The sequence below is a fragment of the Martes martes genome (genome assembly GCF_963455335.1).
Source record: "Martes martes genome assembly, chromosome: 2".
Lineage (NCBI taxonomy): Eukaryota > Metazoa > Chordata > Mammalia > Carnivora > Mustelidae > Martes > Martes martes.
Window position 1 is genome coordinate 140,662,688 of NC_137889.1, and position 16,792 is coordinate 140,679,479.

Here is a 16,792-nt window from a genome sequence, read left to right on the forward strand (position 1 = left end):
ACAGCCACCACCATGCTGGCCACCTTACCGCTGACCTTCATGTCATCGGAATCCTGCCCCACAAGGCTCCTGTGAGCTGCAGGGAACAGAGCCACTCCCAGCGGCCAGCTCACTGGGCGGCCTTGGTCCCCTCCTCCATAGAGACAGATGCCCTGAGGGGTGTTGGGCCACTGTGAGGACAGGGCTCTCTGTGCCCACTGTAAATGAGAGGAAGCAGAGGCTTGCTGGAGGACAGGCCTGGTGGGATTTCAACCCAGGCCTGGAGCACTCTCCTGACAGGTCCCACCCAGGGGGGCTCATCAGACACTGCCCCCTCCCCCGGAAGCACTCTAAGGGCCCTCCACTGCTGTGTCTGTCCCTGCGGAAGAAGGGACTGACGCTTCCTGCTGATGAGCCCAGGGTATGAATGAGTGGACTTTGACCATCAGGGTGCTGGGGGACACCACGAGCCTAGAGGGAGGTGGCCAGGGAGACCAGGCTGGCCAGGAGTGTGGGTGTTTCTTGGGGACTCCCCTCAATTTTCCCAGGCACCAGTGGAGCTTCAGTCTTTGAGCTGGACTGAAAGTCCCCAAAGCTGTGTGGTCACCTTGGCCAACATGGCCCGTCATCACCCCTACCCTCAGCCACCATTTCCTTCCCTTTTCTGTTCCAGCCCAGCCTGGCACTTGGCTCTTGGTCAGGTGCCAGACCAGCTCATGCACTGGTGCAGGGCAGAGCTGGGTGGGGCGGGAGGCTTTAGGGACATCAGGATGGGTTTTCCCACAGATGGTCTGTCCTCTGGAGAGGAGCTGAGCATATTGGCATCTGTCCCTGAAATGAGGACATTCCTAGGGGAGGTGAAGTTGAGCACAACCTAATTCTGTCTCCACCCACCCTCCCCACCCAACGTCCGGCTGGCCGCCCAAGAGCCCTCATCCTGCCCACAGAGAGACTGCGGTCAGGCAAGAGTGGGGCTCTCATGGGCCTATACTTGCCTGGACCCTGAGCTAAGCAAGAGTGGGGCTCTAAATTTCCATAGCTCCTCCCCCTCCAATTTCTCCCAGGTGCAGTGCAAGGAGGAGTGGGTTCCATCCATTCACACTGCAGCTGCTGCTGCCCCAATAGACACACCAGGTCTCCTTACAGATTGGGGAGGATTCAGTATGGGGGGAGAGGGCTATATTTTGGCTTTCTGTGCCTTCCCGGCAAGTGCAGTCCCTACCACCCACTAGAGTCAACATTCTGTGCCTCCTTTGGGGTTCCCTGGGTGCCCCTCTGTGCTGGGCCTGAGCTGGTGAGGATGGGGGACAGTGACAAGCTAGTGTGGTCAGTGTTACCTGGGGTGAAGGCTGTGTTAGCCCCATGGAGGGACATAGGAACCCCTAGAGGTCAGGGAAAACCACTTGAAAGAGGGGACACTTGAGCTAACCCTCATTTCATTTTTGGATTGTTCACTGCTAGTATTGTAGAAGTATGAGTGGTTTTTGTGTATTGATCTTCCTGCTAGCTTGTTTATTAGTTCTAATCACTTTTTAGTAGGTTCCCTGGTATTTTTTCTATATGTAATCATCTAAGTTGTGAGTAGTCTTACTTCTTCCTTTCCAACCTGGAGACCTTTTATTTCTTTTACTTGCCCAATTGCCTTGGCCAGCAGCTCTGGTACAAGTTGGATAGAAGCAGCAAGAGCAGAGTTTTCCTTGTCCCTGCTCTTAGGGGAAAGATTTCAGTCTTTAACCATGAAGATGATGTTGACTGTGGGCTTTTCATAAACACCCTTTTACCATGTTGGGGAAGTTTTCTCCTATTCCTAGTTTGTTGAGTGTTGTTCCTAGCAGGAGAGATTGTCAGATTTTGTCAAATGCCTTTTCTCTGTCTGTTGAAATAATCGTATGTTTTGTCTTTTTTTTTTCCTTTTTGGTATGATGTATTATAATCATTGAATTTTAAGTGTTAACCTTGTGTTCCTGGGATAGCGTGGTGTAGAATCCTTTTTACAAGGTGCTGAATTCAATTTGCTAGTATTTTGGTGAACATATTTTTAGAGGGGGGAGGGAAAGAAGGAGAAGGGGCAGAGAGAGAGAGAGAACGCTAAGCAGGGTCCGTGTCCAGCGCAGAGCCTGACATGTGGCTCAATCTCACAACCATGAGATCATGACCTGAGCTGAAATCAAGAGTCTGACACTTAACTGACTGAGCTTCCAGGAGGCCCTTGGAGAGGATTTTGGTGTCTACAATCATAAGAGTTATTGGTCTATCGTTTTCTTGTGTTGTCTTTGGTTTTGGTATCAAGGTAATGCTGGCCTTATAGAATGAGTTCCTTCCTCTTCTGTTTTTGGAGGAGTTAACTATGAGTTGGTGTTCATTTGGACCAATTTTTGGAGGCTAAGTTAGTTTGGTTGCCCCCTAAAGGCACTGGAAGGCACTGCAGGCAGTGGAAACAGCTGTAGCCTGGAGGTGGTGCTTGGTGGTTCTGGGTCTTGGATTCAGGAGCCATGGGGTCTGGATGGCACTGGTCCATGGGAAGTGGAGGGCAGGAGGAGAGCCCGCTGGGAAAGCTCCATGGGGGCTGGATCTGGAAAGGCCAGTACACATGATGAAGCCCTGGAGATCTGGAACAGAGGTGATGGGAATGGCATGTGTGGGTTGGGGAGAACATGCTGAGTGGAGGTGATGGGGGAAAGAATGGAAGCCGGGGGGGAAACTGAGACAAGGGGTGGTGGGTTACTGCCCAGAGGTGGTGGGGAGGAGGACAAGCAGGGGGGCTGGGAGGAGCAGGAGGAGACAGTGGCCCTGAGTATGCTGCCAGGGGAGGGATTGGCAAGGGTACTGGGAGCAGAGGCACACAGGTGGGACAGAGCCTCTCCCTGCAGTGGCAGGCGGCACCCAGAGCCAGCCTGAAGTGGAGGCGGGGAAACCCGGAACAAGTGCTGCGCACAGCTGCACAGCTCCGTGGGAGCACAGAGCCCCTGCCCAAGCTGGCCCAGCTGACCCTCAGCCTGTATGCAGGAGGGAGATAGAAGAGGCAGAATGCTTGGGGGGCCGGCAAGGCCATCACCTACCTTTGGCCAGCCTGGGGGTCTCCTCGGAGAGGAGCCCACATCTACAGAACAGGTGGGAACTGCCAAGGACTGTACGTCTGTCTGGCTCCTGCAGGGAACCCCGGGGGGTGGAGACCGGTGGCGGCAGATGGGTGAAGCAACCTGCCTGAGAGGGGACGGGAGGACCCACAGACCCAGCTGGAGCTCCAGTGGCCGCCAGCCGAACCAGCTTCACCCCGGCCACAACCCGGGGAGGCCGGGCCGCTCTCGCCCCCGTTTGCGGAGGCGCAGATGGAGGCCCAGGGAAGACGAGCCCCTCTCCTGAAGGGGCTGGCCAGCCGGGGAGCCTGGCGGGCTCTGGGCCGCATCGCTCCCGGGAGCCGCTGGGGAAACAGGCGCGAGGGGAGGGAGCCGTCCGCGGTGGGGCGCGGAGCGCCGGGTCTCCACCTGCCGCACCCGCCCCGCCCGCGAGGGGAGGAGCCGGCGGCCGTGGGGCGGGGGGCGCGGGGGCTGCGGCGGCGGGGCGCGCGCCATGGCGGGCGCGGGGCGCGGGCGGCCGGGCTGGGGCGGGCGGGGGGCGGGCGCGGGGGGGACCGGCCCGGGGCAGTGTCGCTGCGCGCAGGGGCGGCGGGCCGCCGCGTGGACGCCGTGAGTACCGAGCCCGGAGCGCGAGCCCCGCTTCCTGGGGGAACAAAGGCGGGCGTGGGCCGGGCGGGGCGCTGGGGTTTCGTCCCGGGCAGCAGGCTCCGGGGGTGCCCGGGCCGAGCCTTTGTTCCGAGCCTCGGCTGTGGGCGGGGGCCGGGCTCGGGGCTGGTTGGTGCGCGCCGAGCCGGAGGGGGCAGCCCGGGCCCTGGAGAAGGTGAGCCTTTGGTGGAGGATGCTGGCTCGCCCGCTGCCCGGTGGCTTTCTTTGTGTGTGTGTGTGTTTTGGGGAATGGGGTCTGTAGTTAGTGGCAGGAGCCCCAGGGGACAGGGCCTCTGGATCTGACCCTGGCTGCAACACTGGTGGCTCAGTGGGACACGGACCACACGCCCGGTTGACACTCCGAGTCCACTGGGCCCCAGGAAGAACCAGGCACCAGCGTTAGTGGGGGCAGGCATAGGAGAAATAGTGCCTCTGGGCAGGGTTGGGGGGGTAGTCTTGAATATGAGTAGGCATTTAGATGCCTCACAGAAGAGGGGACTGTGTGGGATTGAGTCCCACATCGGGCTCCTTGTCCAGCGGGGAGCTTGGTTCTCTCTCTGCCTCGCACTCTGCCTGCTTGTGCTCGCTCTGACAAATAAATAAATAAAATCTTTAAAAGGAGGAGGAGGAGGAGGAGGAACAGTGAACCTGGGTCTTGAAGGATGAATAGGAGTTCTTCATGTGAGAAGGGGGAGTGGTCAGGCATGCCAGGCAGAGGCCAAGGTGGGAAAGAGCCTGGCATGTTTCAGGGAGAACGGCTAGGATGAGCAGGAGGCTGGATGGGGAGCAGGGGAAACAGGGAACAGGGTGGATACCAGTCAACCCACCAGAAGGTCATCATGGCCACTGCCAACAAGCATGTGCTGTATGCCAGGCTGTGTCCACTCTGTGTCCCTATTTTACAGCTCCAACAATTACGGCCTGGGGATCCCCCAGAGAGCTGAGCCAGGGTGGGAACTAGAGACTCAGGGCTACCTGCTTTCCTGCTTCCTGGTCTTAGGGCCTTAAGAAAGGGATGGACAGAAGCTGGCTAAAGGCAGGAGCAGTGCCTGGGTGGCTCAGTGGGTTAAAGCCTCTGCCTTCGGCTCAGGTCATGATCTCAGGGTCCTGTGATTGGGCCCCGCATCAGGCTCTCTGGTCAGCAGAGAGCCAGCTTCCCCTCCTTCTCTTTTTGCTTGCCTCTTTGACTGCTTGTGGTCTCTGTCAAATAAATAAATAAATAATCTTAAAAAAAAAAGGCAGGCAGGAGTGGAGAGTAGGGCATTTGGGGCCATGTCACTCATCCCTTCTCTGCTAAGGGGCAGAGATGATGGAGAGGATGCCCATGGCCTGCCCTGGCCCCTGTACCTTTTTAAAGCCATTATAGTCACCTCCCCCTGGAAGCCCCCTCCCTGGCAGGCTCCATCATAGGCTGACCTGGCACACAGACTTGGGATGGTTATGGCATTAGGCCAATGATTTCTTTTTTTTTTTTAAATTTATTTATTTACTTATTTATTTGACAGAGAGAGAGAGATCACAAGTAGGCAGAGAGTCAGGCAGAGAGAGGGGGAAGCAGGCTCCCCGCCGAGCAGAGAGCCCGAGGAGGAGGGGAGAGCCTGACGCAGGGCTTGATCCCAGGACCCTGAGATCATGACCTGAGCTGAAGGCAGAGGCTTAACCCACTGAGCCACCCAGGCGCCCTGGGCCAGTGGTTTCTTGAATTTATTCACTGCTATCCCCTAGCCTCCCTGTGGGGCTGTTAGTTCGGCAGGTGTGTGTGTGCTGAGTGAACCAACGATAGTGAAGGAACACGCCCCATTCTCAGTGTCTCGGGCTCAGGTGTGTGGCCAGATAGACCAGGTGCTGACCCAGTGGATCAGGTGGCTCTTTCTTTCCCTGGGGTCCCACCTGGAAGCTGGGGGCTTTCCGCAGGTTCCCTACCCCTTGCTGCCTCGACCCTTAAGGCTGTCTCCAGGATCTCGGTGGTGTATCCCCCCAGCCAAGCCATCTAATGTCCCCCAGTCCTGGCTGAGACATGTCTCCTCCTTTTTTTGCAGCTTCATGGCGGCCGAGGAGATGCATTGGCCCGTCCCCATGAAGGCCATTGGTGCCCAGAACTTGCTAACCATGCCTGGGGGCGTGGCTAAGGCCGGCTACCTGCACAAGAAGGGTGGGACCCAGCTGCAGTTGCTCAAATGTGAGTCCTCTGGGTGGCAGGGAGCATGATGGGAGGGTATGGGAATGGGCCTGAGCCTCAGCCCTGTGGCCCCACTGCCCTGTTGGACCTCTGTGGGCAAGCAACCTCTCTCTCTGAGCCTCTGCCCAGACATGGTAGGCCCTCCATTGTTTTCCTTCCCTGCATGGTGGCCAGTACCCCCTGGGGGACCTGAGTCAGCCTCCTTGTTCCCCAGGACTGTGGGATGACTTGGGGTGCTACTGCAAAATGGAGATAGGGTGGGCATTTAGTACATAGTGCTTCATCTGCACCAGGGGCTGGAGGCCTTTGGTGGCCTGGTGGGTATGGCCTTGTACCATCCCATGGGTGTTCAGTGAGTTGGTTGGTCACTTGGTCCAGCTGCATGAGGCCAAGGCTCTGGTCCCTAGGATAGCAGGTTGGCAGAGAGTGGGGGCCCCCAGGTCTGGGAGATGCCCAGTTGTCAGGACATTGAAGGTCAAAGAGCATCAGGGCTTTGCCTGTCACTCTGACCATGCATGAGCTCCCCATGCTATGACTTCTGGCCCTAGCTTTGTGCTTCGGTGGGCCAGCCTAGGTGGTCAGGGTCTCCCCCTGCCATGGGTGTGGCTAGGCCTGCCTTGGAGGGTGGTGTTCTGGGGCCTGTCATCCTGCCTGTGGTTTGCTTACACTGGGCCTCACAATGGGCTCCCTGCAAGGAGGCAGCAGGCTAGCCCAGCTCCTTCCCCTTCCCTTTAGTGGGGTTCAAAGGCAGGAGGACTGCCCTGAGCCACCCAGGGCCTCTGGGATAGCTGCCCTGTGGGGTCGGCCAACAGCCCCCCCAGGGTCCCCTCTGCCCTCACCATGCCACCCTCAGGGCCTCTGCGCTTTGTCATCATTCACAAGCGGTGCATCTACTACTTCAAGAGCAGCACGTCTGCCTCCCCGCAGGGCGCCTTCTCTCTGAGCGGCTACAACCGGTAAGTGCCCCGTAAGTGCCTGCTGCCTGCCATGCCCACCAGGCCCTGGCCAGGCCTGTCCCTCGGTCCTGCCAACCCCTACGGAGAATCCAGGCTGTCTTGAGACGGCTCCCACCCCACCCTTTGGATCCTGTCCAGCCTCTCCCACTTGCTCTCAGCCTCCAGGGGGCCTTCGTAGAGGACCTGGGGCCAGGCCGGTGGGGGGGCTTCCTTCGCTCTTCTCAGCAGAGCCTCCTGGGTCCCCATTCGGCTTCCACTCCCCCTCCCTGCTCACCCAGCGCCTCTTCTACCCTAGCCTCCTTCCAAGGCGCCAGGAACGTACTTCACCCTGAGCCCTGCCTCAGGCCTCCCTGGCTTCAGGGCCTCTCAGGCTAGACCCAGCTCCTTGCTTTACATGAATGGGCCGGGGGCTGGGTCCATCCCACAAGTGCCTCTGTGCGAATGGGCAGGTGGGCACTGGGCCAGAGCCTTTTAGATAGGATGAGGAATGCTGGCAAGGGAGACCTTATTAGCCCCACTTGGGCCCACCCCACAGCATCAGGGGCCTGAAGTGTGATTCCTGGGCTCTGGGTCTTAGTGTCACAGCATGGGCCCGGCTCCCTGGGGCATGAGGTCAGTGCCTCCCAGCTCCCTAGGAGGGCCCAGCCCCTCCTGTCTCTGAGCATCTAAAGGTCCCATGTCAGTCGCAGGACAGAGTGACTCAAGGTTGTGGCCACAGGCTCAGTGGGGAGGACTTGCCCAGGCGTCCAGCCCCATGCCAGGCCTCCAGGCCAGCTGGGGCACCACTAAGGAGGGGACGAGCCTAGAGCTTGTGGCTGCCAGTGGGCATCCATGGCTCAGAGCTCTGGGGTCCCCCCTGTTGCCCTTGCCCTCAGCCTGGTGGAGGGGCACACCTGCCCCAGGTGCCTAGCCCGGTGGGGCTCCCCCACGGTAGACTTTGTGATCTCGATATATCCTGGCAGGGGGAGCAGCCACAGTAAGTCACATCCCCTCTGTGTTCTCCAGGATGCCCCTGCGGGGGCAGCAGGAGTGAGAACAGGGGCTGACATGCTTGGGCCCCCAACAGGCAGGCCCGCCGAGGCAGGCAGGTGGCCTCCAAGTAGAGGGACATTGGTGGGTGGCGAAGGCGACATGTCATCGTTCTGTAGCCATGTGGGCTACTGCTTCCAGGACAAGCTCCCAGACCCCAGAGCCCTGTCCGCTCGGTGCCCGGTCCTCGCCTATGTGCTTCCCTCTGCCTGAAGCTTTTAGAACTTTGACCTGGAGGATCTGCAAGATGGGCCGTCCAGACACGGCTGCGTCCTTGAGGGCATGATGGGTGCAGGGTGCCAGGACCGTCAGGCCGACTGGGGGGTGACCGCTGGCCCTGTGCCCTCAGGGTGATGCGGGCAGCTGAAGAGACAACGTCCAACAACGTCTTCCCCTTCAAGATTGTCCACATCAGCAAGAAGCACCGCACCTGGTTCTTCTCGGCCTCCTCTGAGGACGAGCGCAAGGTGAGCCTGTCTTCGGGGGTCGGGGGCTAACAGGGCTATCGTCCAGGCGCTGAGGGGATGTGGTGGGGATGCGTTGCCCCTTCTTAAGCCCGTGGCCTGGTACCAGCACCCCACGCTCAGGAGGCATCTCGGAAAGAGCTCTGAATGAGCTACAGCGGGGCCAGAGCCCCCAGAAGGCCATGGGGGTCGTCTTGCTGACCTTTGTGCAGGCCATACTAGGGAGGGGGTGGGTGGAGCCCTGCCCTGGGCCACAGGCATCCACGGTCCGCACGTACCCACCACACCCCCACTGCCCCACGGTCCACACGTACCCACCACACCCCCACTGCCCCACAGAGCTGGATGGCTTTGCTGCGCAAGGAGATCGGCCACTTTCACGAGAAGAAGGAGTTGCCCCTGGACACCAGGTGGACCTGGGCAGGGGAGGAAGGCCTGGGCTTGACATGTGTGCCTGCCTGCCACCTCTGGGGGCTTGGCCCAGGGCATGTGTCTGTGTGTGTGCATGTGCGTGTGTATGTGCGTGTGCCCATGTGTGTGCATGTGCGTGTATGTGCACGTGCGTACCCACTGGCAGTCTCTACAGGGTAGAGGGGACGTGGGGCTAGCCCTGAGGCCTGGCCCTGTGTGGTCGGGCAAGGGAGTGAGGGGGGCACCACAGTCTCTGGTCCCTGGGTCTGTGTTTCTCACCTGTGAGGAGCTTCTCCGACTGTGTGTTTTTTTCTTGTGTTTATCTGTGGGTCTAGCTCTGTACATGTCCACGTGTCTGTGTGTGGTGTCTGTACGTATGTCTGCGGCTGTGTGTGTGTCTGTGCATCAGTCACATGTCCGAGGGCATGCGTGTACGTCCATATGTGTGAATGCAAAGGAGCTCCCCTGCCCGGTGCTCACTGTGCCCCATCCCTGCCCCCCACCTCAGTGACTCCAGCTCGGACACAGACAGCTTCTATGGTGCAGTCGAGCGGCCTGTGGACATCAGCCTATCCCCGTACCCCACAGACAACGAAGGTGAGGCCTGCCTCTGCACACCTGTCCCACCTCCTCCACACCTGGCCACCCCCATCATGGGAGGCATGGCTGGCTGTCTTCCCCATGCAGCCCAGGTCCGGGGTTCATGCCCCGGCTGGGGCCTCCCTGACCCTCGGCTCCCAGTGTCCTGAGGGCCTCTGGGTGCAGCTGGGCCTGGTCCACCCTGTGTCTGACCCTCCATGTGCCTTACAGATTACGAGCATGAGGATGAAGATGACTCGTACATGGAGCCTGACTCCCCCGAGCCCATGGAACCTGAGGGTAGGTGGGCAACCTCTGAGCCTGGGGGGCTCCTGGGGCTGGAACCCGGAGCAGAGCCCCTCCCAGACTGGGAGTACTGGCCTGAGTCCTGCTCCACGGGGCCTCGGTTTCCCTGTTGTGGCCCAGGTATCAGGAGGACTAATCTGGCCGGCTCCTCCCACGTCCAGGTAGCCTGGGGTGGAGCAGACAGCTGATTTGCAAATAAGTGAGGTGGAGGGGCTCACACGTGTGATGCTGAGCCCAGGGTGGCCCTGGGGTGGAGAGTGGGGAAGGAGGGACATTGAAGAGTGGGTGGCTCAGCTCCCTGGAGCACCTCTGGGCTAGCCTGTCACTTACCCACCTGCTCCCCCCGCCCTGACCTCCCGAAGCATGTGGCCTGGCATGGGAGCGCGGCGTGTACCAAGCGTCACATACATGTGTCACAGCGAAGCTTAGGGCCCGATGGGGGGTGCTGTGCCTCTGTCCTGCCATCTGTCCCTTCCCACTATCCCTTCCACTGTCCTGGGAACTTGGGACAATCCCTCCACACCTGGCCTCCCTGTTCCTTTGCCTGCTCTCCTTCAGTGACCTTGTTCTCTGCCCTCCTCAGCCCCTGTCATTCAAGTGCGGCAGGGGCAGGTCCAGCCCCCTTTCCTGCTCCCGGTGCCCTCCCTCTGGGGCAACCACCAGGAGCTGCGGGCCATGAGCCTCGACCCCCCCCCCCCCCCGCCCGGGCACAGAGCCTGTGGCTCCAGCCCATGTCCATCTGCCCTGCCCCCGAACTGCAGCCATGCGTGGCTAGAGATGAGCACGTAGGGGCCTCAGTTTGATCCCCGCTGCATGCCCACAGACCTGCCCACACACTTGCTCTGCACCCTTCTGAGTCCCCACTCCAAGCAGGCTTTCCTCTCTCTCTCCCAAACATGTCTTACTCCGGTTCCAGTGACCTCCCCATTCCCAGACGCAGCACTAAGCACCTGTGAATCTAGCTGTACTTGACTCAGCTGCCTCGTTCAGTGCTGGGCGCCTTGGGCTCCAGGTCCTCTCCCACCTCACTCAGCCCTACACCAGCTCCTTAATGCCATCCACAGGAGATAGGCCATCCAGGACTCAGGCCTGGCCCACAGCTCTGGGACAGCCAGGGTCATGGAGAACCTGTCCACTGGCCTTTGCAGCCAGTGCCCCTCCTGGAACTCCAGACCTGTGCCCCGATGGCCCCCCACACACCCTCGCCTCTCCTCGAACCCCAGACCTGCACCCCGACAGCCTGCCCCACACCCTCGTCTCTCCTGGAACTTCAGACCCAGGCCCTGACAGCCCACCCCGCACCCTCACTTCTCCTCGAGCCACAGACCTGCGGCCTGACAGCCCGATCCATACCCTCACCTCTCTCTTGAACCCCAGACCTGCGCCCCGACGGCCTGCCCCACACTCTCTGTGTTCTTACAGCCAAGCAAGTACAGCCCTCATCTTCCTCCCAAGCTGCTCCTGTCCATCCTGCTCACCTCTCTTAGTGAGAATAGCTTCCCCTCACTGAGGTGAAGTCCTCAGAGTCCCCCTTGCCTCTTCTCTCTCACCTCCACTTCTGGGAAGCTGATGGTCCAGAAGCTTGTGGGGACCCCACATGGAGGAGGAATGAGGAAGGCCGGGGCATGGAGGTTGGTGGTGTTGGCCCAGCCTCCAGCAGGTAGCACATGCTCACTGACTGGGTTCCTTTGCTCTGCAGACACGCTGACCCACCCGCCGGCCTACCCGCCGCCTCCTGTGCCCACACCCAGGAAGCCAGTCTTCTCTGACATGCCCCGTGCTCACTCCTTTGCCTCCAAGGGCCCAAGCCCCCTGCTGCCACCCCCACCCCCTAAACGTGGCCTCCCTGATGCCAGCCCAGCTCCTGAGGACTCCAAGAGGGACCCACTGGGCCTGAGGCGGCCTGACCCTGGCCCTAGGGGGTCCCTGGCCCCCCGGAGGATGAGTGACCCCCCGCTTGGCCCCCCACCAACCACGCCCAGCCTCCGGAAACCCCCTTGCTTCCGTGAGAGTGCCAGCCCCAGCCCAGAACCCCGGGTCCCCAGCCACGGGCCTGGCTCTGCCTGCAGCTCTGCTGGCATGGCCGCTGCCTCCTCCAGGAACTGTGACAAACTCAAGTCCTTCCATCTGTCTCCCCGGGGGCCACCCACGCCTGAGCCTCCACCCGTGCCGGCCAACAAGCCCAAGTTCTTAAAGATGGTGGAAGAGGCCCCCGCGGGGGAGGCAGCCAGGCCCAGACTCTTTGTGCCCCCTGTGGCCCCCAGGCCCCCCGCACTGAAGCTGTCCACACCTGAGGCCACAGCCAGGCCAGTGGTCCTGCCGAGGACGGAGAAGGCACCCCTCCCCCACCTGCAGTGAGTAGACTTGGTGCTGGTGCCCCCGGGACCCCCTCCCCAATGGCTGGGTTCTTGTGTGGGGGCCCTGGCCTCCTTGCTCTGGCACAGTGCCTGCGATGGGTGCCAGGTAGCTGTAGTGTGAGAGCTGGATGGCTGCCTGATGGCCCCGGCCTGCTGCGGCCTGGCAGCCTCCCCTGCAACTGACCCACCCCACCCCAGAGGAAGGTCCAGCCTCATGGGTAGTGGGCCTGGGGCCCATTGCTGTCTGGGGAGCGGTGGGCAAGGGGATCTTTGGGGAAACAGGCTTCCCAGGGCCCGTGCAGTGTCAGGGAAGGGGGCTTCAAGGGTGAGCACCTGCTCTGGGATAGATGGTGGGGAGTGGAGGAGCTTGGGCTGGGAGCTGCTAGGAGCTGGCAGGCCTCTGCAGGCCCTCCTGAGCCGGCACTGTCCTTCCCTGCCTGGGGCTCTGGAGCCACCAGGGCTGCCTCTGTGCCCTTCCTGACTGGGAACTCACCAGAATGCAGAGTATGTTGGTGACTTATCCTCGAGGTCTGCTCAAAACACTTTGTTCTTTATTGCTGGGCACTGTTGGGGGACTGATGTGTCCCCTGCTGGCACAGTGTCACTCATACCAACAACCTGTGGTCAGCGATGTCTGGGGCCCCAAACCACAAAGGTTCTGGGAGCCACAGGGGGAGTCCTGAGTGGGCATGTTAGCCCAGTACTCCCTGAAGGCCTATGACCCTGGCATCCTTCTCCCTAGGACTCTCAGCTCTGCTGCCCGAGGGAGGGTGCCCCATGATGGTTCCTGTTTCACAAGGGGCCACAGGGGTGCAGACTGGGTCGGTTTGCCATGAGCTATGGCCCAGCCCTGGCCATAGCCCAGTGTGGGCTCTGTCTGTTTGTATCACCTGTTCTCTGTGGCTTGGGGAGGGGTGTGACTAGGCCAAGGTCACAAAGCTGGTTAGCTGCAGAGCTGGGGCCCGGCCCCCCAGCCTGGGGCCTTCTGCAGCGTCTGGGGCACTTGCCTGTGCTATGACGACAGAGGAGTTCAGGCCCCCAGCACCCCTCTTGCCAGCGGCATTGGCAGCCGTGAGCCCGGAGCAGGCAATTCCTATCGTCCCAGGGCGGTCGGCACCGGCCTATCTCAGAGCTCTCTGGTCTGGGCCTCTGACAACCATCGGGGTGAACAGGGGTGGTGGGTGGAGGGTGGAGGGCTGTGACAGTGATGTGCCCTCCTCTCCTTGCTCCCCTCCCAGGAGGTCACCCCCTGATGGGCAGAGTTTCAGGAACTTCTCCTTTGAAAAACCCCGACGGCCCTCGAAGGCCGACAGCACTGGTGGGGAGGACTCTGATGAGGACTATGAGAAGGTGGGGCCAAGGGGAGAGCCCAGCTTGCAGCAGTGGGTGGGAGGCTGGGGGAGAGCTGCCGGCCAGGGCAGCTTCTCACTGGGCATCTTGAGGGAGGAGCTGCCCAGGATGCCGGAGTTGTCGAGGGGTGGGGGGTGCGGGAGCATGGTGCAAAGCCCCAGATCTGGGCACAGGCTGGCAGCCTGTGGTGGGGGAGGGGCACTGGCTACAGGCATCACTCGGACCCTGACCCTGACCACCACTGGTGTCTCCAGGTGCCACTGCCCAGCTCTGTGTTTATCAACACCACGGAATCCTGCGAAGTAGAAAGGTTAGCACCCAGCCCTTCTTTCTCCAAATCCTTGTTTTTCGCAGACATGTGGTCCCCCGCTTTTCTGTCCCCCTCACTTGCCTTAGTGCTGGGCAGTTGCTAGCACAGGGACATGGCGCCGAGGGCAACAGAGGCCATGGACTCAGTCCCGGGGCTGGTGGTCACCCTGGGCATAGCCCTCACACAGCCTGTTGCTCTTGGGACCTGTGCTGCCGAAGAGCGTGAAGACAGAAAGCCACACTGAGGACCAGGGCTGGAGGGTCCTTGTGAGCGAGGTCTGAGGACAGTTTGCCTGCTGACACAGCTGTTGTATTTTAGGCTATTCAAAACCACAAGCCCCCAGGGAGAGCCCCAGGATGGACTCTATTGCATCCGGAACTCCTCCACCAAGTCGGGGAAGGTAGGCGCCCCAAGCGTCACCCTGCTAGGCTGAGGTCCCTGGGGACGCGGCTATGTGGTGGCTCCTCTCCGCTCACACCCAGGCAGACGGCCAGCGCGGTGCTTTTTAGTGTACACGCCCCTTCCCTGGGCGGCTCTGATCGGGCATCTCGGCTGGCTCTGTTCTGGGGGTCTCTGCTTGGCAGCCACTGCCCTGTCTGTTGTCAACTGAACACCATTTGCAAACTCGGGGAGATGCTGGCCAGTCCCCCAGCATAGGTGGGAGCTGGGCAGGAAGCACTGGGTGTCCCAGACTCAGGTGGGGCTGGGGGTTTTCAGGCACCTTGCAGGGGAGGCTGCCTGGGGCCGAGGGAATAGCAGTCAGCTGCCAGTACCTCTGCCTCTACGAGGGTGGCTTGCAGTGAGCCTCACTTTTCTGCTTCTTTTCCTTTGTTATTTATTTACTTATTTATTCAAGTGAGTTCCATGCTCAACAGTGAGGCTTGTGCACATGACTCCAAGATCCAAGATCAAGAGTCGCACAGTCTACGGATGGAGCTAGCCTCACTCTGTTCTGTGTGTGTCAGAAATGGTCCTAGGGGGGTGCCTGGGTGGCTCAGTGGGTTAAGCCTCTGCCTTCGGCTCAGGTCATGATCTCAGGGTCCTGGGATCAAGCCCCGCATCAGGCTCCCTGCTCGGCAGGGAGCCTGCTTCCTCCCTCTCTCTCTGCCTGCCTCTCTGCCTGCTTCTGATCTCTGTCTGTCAATAATAAATAAAATCTTAAAAAAAAAAAGAAAAAAGAAATGGTCCTAGGGCGAGCCACTCACCTGGTACTGCTTCTCGAGTCTCCCCAGAGGCTGTCAGGACAGGAGCCCTGAGGCTGGGGTCTGCCTGTTTGGACCCTGCTGGCTGTGTCCCTCCCTAGGTCACCGGAAAGGCCCCGGGACCCAGCTGTGTGCTTCTGCCTGCCCTTTGGTCCTTGTGGCCCTCCCCTAAGCTTGGGGCTGCTCTCCACTGACCCATCTGCTGCTGCTCTCCCTGCAGGTTCTGGTCGTGTGGGATGAGAGCTCCAACAAAGTGAGGAACTACCGCATCTTCGAGAAGGTGGGCAGGCTGGCTGCGCCCCAGGGCCCTGGCTGGAAGGGCACCCCTCCCTGGGCCTTCAGTGGGACAGGTCGGGGGTGGCAGACACAGAGCCGACACAGGGCGGCTGGGAACTGGCCTGGCTGTCGTCCTCACTGCTGACCACCCCCTGTCACGGGAAAGTCCCCCAGACCCTGCTGCTCTTTCCCCTGCCCAGGACTCGAAGTTCTACCTGGAGAGCGAGGTGCTGTTCGTGAGTGTGGGCGGCCTCGTGGAGCACTACCACACGCACGTGCTACCTGGCCACCAGAGCCTGCTGCTGCAACGTCCTTACGGCTACACGAGGCCCAGGTGACGACGGCGACCCCTGCTGCTGTGCAGAGACCAGCCACAGGGGCCGTGACCCCAGACCACGCAGATGAGACGGGCCCACTGGGGTGATGAGCCAGATGTAGCACCGTGATCCTTCCCGGGGCCTCCCCAACAGATACCTTCCAGAATCTCACAGGCCAGGCTCCTCTCAGCAGGCTGGGTCCCTGGGGCTGGGCCGGGCTCTGCTCTCCAGAGGATGGGGGGCTGGGGGTGCTCTCCTGTGACACGTACCCCACCCTGCCCCAGGTCCCCAGAGCCTGGGGCCCCAGGACCAAGCCCTGTCTGGGCTTTGCAGACAAGAATTGTGGTCATCCCACACTAACCCTGCACTATGCTGGGAGTTGGGCAGGACTGGGCATTTGGGGCAGGGGCAGGGGCTGGTCCCAGGACTGCCACCCCCAGGTGGCAAAGACGCAGGCTCTAGGAGGGGCTGTTGATGTACAATAAAGCACAGATGACCTTTCCCACAGTGGCCACGGTTTCACTGGGAAGGAGGGGAGGACCAGCCTTACTGAGTACCCACACCCACATCCAAGGAGCGACTCTTGAAGCTCAACTCCCAGGAAACCTACGAAGTGTTTGTCTTCAGGGCACAGGCCAGTAAAGATCTTGCTCTGGGCACATAACTAGGTACAGAACAGGACCCAAACTCAGGCAGTCTGGACTCAGAGCCTATACTCTGAGGTGCCATGGGTCAGGTACATGGCAGTGGGACTGCAGAGCAGAAAGGCCCTCTATCTACGGTGGGGTCATTTGCTGGATTAACAAATGGTTCCCTGGGGCACAGCTGGGCCCCGGGCCAGTGGAGTGTGCCTGGCTGGGAGCTCCAGGAAGACTTCTTAGAGGAAGAAATGGCTATAGTGGGGTGGGGATGGTGGTCCCCAGATGCCCGAGTCCTCTGGACAACACCCAGCTGAAGTCCGGCCCTGATCGCCCCTTCCTGCCTGCCGTGGAATTCCAGGAACCACTGTCCCTGGCATGGCCATCCAGGCTGGACTGCTGTGTTTGTGTGGAAACAGACTCCGCTTAGGGTCAGGGCTGGCTGGGACCCAGGGGGTATCAGATCCTCTCTGCACCTTGTTTTGGACAAGAAGTTCACCCTGTGAGATTCAAACCCAGGACAGTGGTGTGCCCAGCAGCCAGGGATTCATCCTCTGGAGAGGGCCCTTTGTTTGTACTTCCTTCTACCTGCCCCAGGGCATGTTTGGGGGTTGGGGCAGCTGGCTGGGGGAGGGGGAGGGATGAGGCCACTGTGGATGGGAGAGGTCCTGGGGTGGGGGATGATAGCCATCTGCTTCCAGGAACCAAGTGTCCAGT

General features: G+C 60.5%; 1 protein-coding gene across 2 annotated transcripts in view; it reads left to right on the forward strand.

The window, feature by feature from the left end:
* The window catches only part of SH3BP2 (SH3 domain binding protein 2), a 34,810-nt gene extending 18,867 nt beyond the window's left edge, over positions 1-15,943 (forward strand). For both annotated transcript variants that reach the window (XM_080797116.1, XM_080797115.1), the window contains 12 exons: positions 5,741-5,880; positions 6,734-6,836; positions 8,215-8,332; positions 8,669-8,739; positions 9,249-9,337; positions 9,551-9,619; positions 11,325-11,979; positions 13,221-13,332; positions 13,587-13,642; positions 13,961-14,042; positions 15,065-15,124; positions 15,321-15,943. In XM_080797116.1, coding sequence (XP_080653242.1) covers positions 5,745-5,880; positions 6,734-6,836; positions 8,215-8,332; positions 8,669-8,739; positions 9,249-9,337; positions 9,551-9,619; positions 11,325-11,979; positions 13,221-13,332; positions 13,587-13,642; positions 13,961-14,042; positions 15,065-15,124; positions 15,321-15,458 — 1,689 coding nt within the window. In that variant the 5' untranslated portion in view covers positions 5,741-5,744 and the 3' untranslated portion in view covers positions 15,459-15,943. The remainder of the gene's footprint in view (positions 1-5,740; positions 5,881-6,733; positions 6,837-8,214; positions 8,333-8,668; positions 8,740-9,248; positions 9,338-9,550; positions 9,620-11,324; positions 11,980-13,220; positions 13,333-13,586; positions 13,643-13,960; positions 14,043-15,064; positions 15,125-15,320) is intronic.
* Positions 15,944-16,792: the final 849 nt, after the last annotated feature.